Raw genomic sequence first — 5,124 nt, 5'->3', positions numbered from 1 at the left:
AACATTGATATTTTTTTTCAAAAAACTCATGTCAGAACTCATGTCAACATAAAGTATTTTGATCAATTACTGTTTCAATTTATTAAAACAGTTTTCTTAAACGCGAAATAAGGGCTAAAACTCATTTTAATAATGCTAAAGTGTGACGTCACACCATCTAAACCACCCCTCCCCCTCACCACACACCGTCACAAAATTACGGACCCCTCCTTCCCCTACGAGTGTGACGTCATTTATGGATGACCCCGAACATCAATCACTGGGGTATATTAATAAATTTCTCTTTCAGTTAACAAGAAGAGTCTTTAAAAACATTTAAAAAAATGTTTTAAACTCTTTTTAAAAAGTGTTTCGTCACTTTTTTCATCCTTAGAGTGTGAACACTTAAGTTTTAGTAATCACAGTAGGAAGCGTTCATCTGTGATATAGAAATGTTCATTTTTATTTAAAATAAACCTCTTATAAAACCAGCAACCTACATAAACGTGATCGTGTGACGAGTGCCTTGTTATCAATAAAACAATGACACGCTTGTGATAACATGTGTCTTTTTGACGTGTGATTGGGTTAAAAATGTCACGTGACTACCTGTTTACTAATACAAAGTCGTCTGTTAGATAAAGGGTGGACATTTTGATCATCCTATACTACGTGTCGACCTAAAAATTAGCCAACCGTTATAAATCATGTATAGACTTTACTGTTGGTATGTGGGATAGGTCGTGTATGATGTGACGTTGGTTTATTTTAAGCACAGTATGTTTGTTATCTCTAGCTGATAAGTGACACTTTCTCACGTAAATATTTTCTCCACATATTTTGGTAAGGATTTCTATAATATACACGTCTTCGATGGAGTTTAAGCAACAGTATATTTTCATTATTACTGCTTTGTTTTTGGTCAACTGTTCAGGTAATTAAACTTTTTTTTTCGTTATTTAAGTTTGTAGAAATTCAATATTTGTTTAACTTTACTATTAACAGAGTAAACTTGTTTTTTTTATGGTGGGAATTAATTTTAATATCTCTCGGTATATAGATATATTGTGTGGTCAGCAAGTCATTACTTCCCTTGACCGAAACATGTTCCATAGCAGATCTGGGTGGCCAGTGGCGTACAGGAGACAACAATACAAAATAAAAAGAAAATCGAAATGTTTGTTTGAAACACAATTCCATAAAAACAATCATAAGCAAATACAGAAATCATAACATGAACTCTTACAAACACTATAAGACAAATCTAGAAAAAATAAAAAGAAAATAGATAACACAATGCAAAGTCTTGAAGGAGTGGATCAATGAAAAATTCATCTGGCTAAACAGGCGCTTGACATATTTAGATTACATCTGAAGACAACTGATATATTTAGAAAAATGCATAGCATGTTATTTAGTAAATTCAACAATAATGTTTTATCAGATTGATTTTAACATGTTATTTCTAGTAAACATTTATTTAATAAATATATAACTTACATGTAACGTTTGTTTTTAAAAAAATCAATATTAGCATTCGCTCTGGGCAATGATCAGGATAATGAAGGCTACTCATTTAACAAAGTAAGTAAGTGGTAATAAATAGGTTTTTTTTTCAAATTTGATTAATTTTTTTAAGGAATATATCAGAACAGAATAATTAGATACTTACTCAAACAACTGAAAAGTTGTATCAGCCTTCTTTACAATTTAAAAAGGGCTGAGGAAACCAAAGCAAAAACCCGCAAGCTTCGATTTTTTATAAGGGGATGTTCTCGATTTACAAATAGATACCCACTCATACATTTAATCAGCTCTGCTATTTGTTATCGTTGAAATAGTATCATAATATAATTACTTTCATTGATTATATTACGATACATTGAAAATGCTCAGTATTAAGTAAAATATACATCATTACTTTTTAAAAATTTATTTTTAAAAATGTACATTCACTTTCACAGAAAGGGGGATCACTGTGCTACGTGTGTGTGGCGGTGATGGAACGCCTCGACTTTTTAATCCAACAAAACTCTTCGCTAGATTTGATCAACTCCACGTTATACAATCTTTGTAACATGACCACAGGCCTTGTCAAAAATGAGGTACCCTAAACATGTTAAAATAGAAATTTAACAAACCCTAGCTTTAAATAAAACTCCAGTATGATATTTAAAACATAAATAAAATAAAAAATTCCAAAATATTTAGAGGTAAGTTTATGAAAATAAAACAACCCAAAAATAGAACTTTTTTACAAAAAGTCTAAACTTTTATTTGTTAATTTTTGAGCTCAGTGCATCAAAGCCATCCCGTGGGTCGAGCAACAGCTCCAGTCGGGGTTTGATCCCCAGGAGGCTTGTATCAAACTCATGTTGTGTAATGCACCACCTAGGGCCTCCAAACCTGAGAATGACGGTATGATTTGTAGCTAAAACTGCATATATATATATATATATATATATATATATATATATATATATATATATATATATATATATATATATATATATATATATACATATTAGTTATGTAGTGTTTTTATGTGTTTTTGTGATCGTATGGTTAAAAATAATTTACATTTATTCAGTTACATATTCCAAATATGTTTCAATGTTATGTTAATTAAATAAACCGGGAGTGATCTCCCCTAAACTTTCTCGAATATTCTTATATAAAACATCAGAGGATGGGAACTCCATTTTAAATACTTAAAGTTTTTAAAATATAATAAAATCTCGTAGAAAAAAGAATTGCACACCAAGTGAACGCCAAAAGAAATGGGCATAATAGTGCGCATTATTATTAGTACTTTATAAATTTACCTACGTTTTTTGAGAAATCGGAAATAGCGTAAATTAGTACTTCCGGTCAACGGAAATTACTAAGAATTTTACAGAAGGTAGAGAATTGCATCTTTTACTTACATGCGAAATAATATTTATCTATCTGAAATAGTACTCAAGTTATAGGCTTTTGAAAACTTCAAAGTAGAAAAAGTACTACTTCCGGTTATCGGGAATCGCTCAAAAGTTGATACGGATCTACGATTTTGATAAAATACTTATATATGAAATTTCATCAACCTAGCTGTAACGGTACTCAAGTTATCGTGTTTACAGACACATAGACACACACACAGACACACACACACACAGACACAGACATACGGACAAGATTGCAAAATTATGTTTTTCCGTATCAGTGAGGTGTAAAACGTCGAGATTTGTAAAAATCTCGATTTTTTTTGCACGATTACAAGACTTTCTCTATACTTCGTATATACGAGAAAGTAATAATTTAAAGGCATCTATTTAAACATTGACGTATTTTTGTAGTTCTACTTATTGATCTATATTTTTGGTATTGATTTTAAAAAAGCGTACAAATTTTGTAAAACGTATCCTATAATTTCCTACATTTTTTTTCTTAGACGATATAAAGCCTGCATCACTAAGTGAACCTATAAGAAAAATGTTACCGTTTAGTGGGAGTGAGAACATTATGCCGAAAAGATCGAGTAAAAAATGCATGGGTGAATTGTGCATCGATCTAGATTGCGACCTGTGTAAACTGATTGTGGCTGACTTAGACAAAGAACTATTCAATGACAAGGTACTTCTTTTTGCTGTATTTATAAAAAAAATGTGTGTGAATGATTAGTAAACATTTATACGGTTATTATGAATCATAGTTCATCTTTATATCATTAAATAAGATGGTTTGGAGTTAATAATTATTCATTGGCGAAACAATTAGTTTCAGATTACCATTCTAATTGATATTTCTAGTTAATTATACATTTGTTTGTTTCCATAAATGCAGGACAATTTATTGGTTGTTTTAGACGAGTTTAAATGTTGTTTTTTTTTTGTCTAATCGCAGGATAAACCATTGGCTTTCATAGACGAGTTGACATGTTTTTTGTCTAATCGCAGGATAAACTATTGGCTGTTATAGACGAGTTTTCATGTTTTTTTGTCTAATCGCAGGATAAACTATTGGCTGTTATAGACGCGTTTTCATATTTTTTGTCTAATCGCAGGATAAACTATTGGCTGTTATAGACGAGTTTTCATGTTTTTTGTCTAATCGCAGGATAAACTATTGGCTTTCATAGACGAGATGTGTCATAAATTACCGCCCCCAGCTGACCAGATGGTTAGTAGTTTAGGTTTAACATTATTTGAGACAACGACAAGATTAAATTTCTCAGGACAAAATATGTCTTGGCGAAATATATCAGGACCAAATTTCTCAGGACAAATTATATCAGTACAAAATGTACCAGAACAAAATATATCAAGGCAAAATATATCACAACAAAATATATCAGGACAAATTATATCAGTACAAAATGTATTAGAACAAAATATATCTAGGCAAAATAGAACAAACTATCTTAGGGCAAAATATCTCAGGACAAAATAAATTAGGACAAAATATCCCAAGGCGAAAAATATTTGGACAAAAATATCAGTATAAATAAAATATTTCAGATCAAATACGCAAGGTAAAAATATAGACAAAATATCACTGGATAGTAGAGTGTAGAAAAAAAAATCATACTCTAAGAAATAAAAAAAATCAATTTTTCCAAAACTTGTGGTATACATTAATGTTTTAATTTAAAGATTCGTACATCCATTTATTGTTGTATTCCTTTACCAGTGCTTGGATTCCATCAACCAGCAGTTCCCCGTCTGGTGGGACGAGATCTTCCAACACATCATCACACCCGACGATGTCTGCAAGTTCTTAAAGCTCTGCTCATGATACGCATGACTGGTTCTGGTACACTGATGGCTTACATCTATCAACAGACGGTTTATAAATATCAACATATGAATAATATATATGACTCACTTATATTAACATTCGGCTGAATATATCAACACATGACTCACACATATCAACATTCGGGCCACATATATCGACAGAGGATTCGAGTATATCAACACACGGCCCATATTTATTAACATTTGGCTCAAATGACAACCGAAGGCTATTACTGACTTCAGCAGATGGCTAAATCCAAGATCGACGAATAGAGGCATCAACAGATGGCTCATACAAGCCTCTGCTGACGGCTCATACAAATGTCAATAGACTTTAAAATTTATTCAATAAGTTCAAATGTAAAAT

At 31.3% G+C, this 5,124-nt stretch overlaps 1 protein-coding gene across 1 annotated transcript; it reads left to right on the top strand.

The window, feature by feature from the left end:
- Positions 1-852: 852 nt before the first annotated feature.
- Positions 853-5,124, top strand: LOC131939270 (proactivator polypeptide-like 1). The gene is made up of 7 exons (XM_059297474.1): positions 853-913; positions 1,514-1,563; positions 1,944-2,084; positions 2,277-2,397; positions 3,413-3,594; positions 4,078-4,140; positions 4,651-5,124. Exons 1-7 carry the CDS (start codon positions 853-855, stop codon positions 4,753-4,755), a joined length of 723 nt encoding a protein of 240 aa, XP_059153457.1. The 3' UTR covers positions 4,756-5,124.

The sequence above is a fragment of the Physella acuta genome, unplaced genomic scaffold (assembly GCF_028476545.2).
Source record: "Physella acuta isolate Inbredline_101_S28 unplaced genomic scaffold, ASM2847654v3 ptg000272l, whole genome shotgun sequence".
Lineage (NCBI taxonomy): Eukaryota > Metazoa > Mollusca > Gastropoda > Physidae > Physella > Physella acuta.
This window is presented reverse-complemented; position numbering and strand designations above follow the sequence as displayed.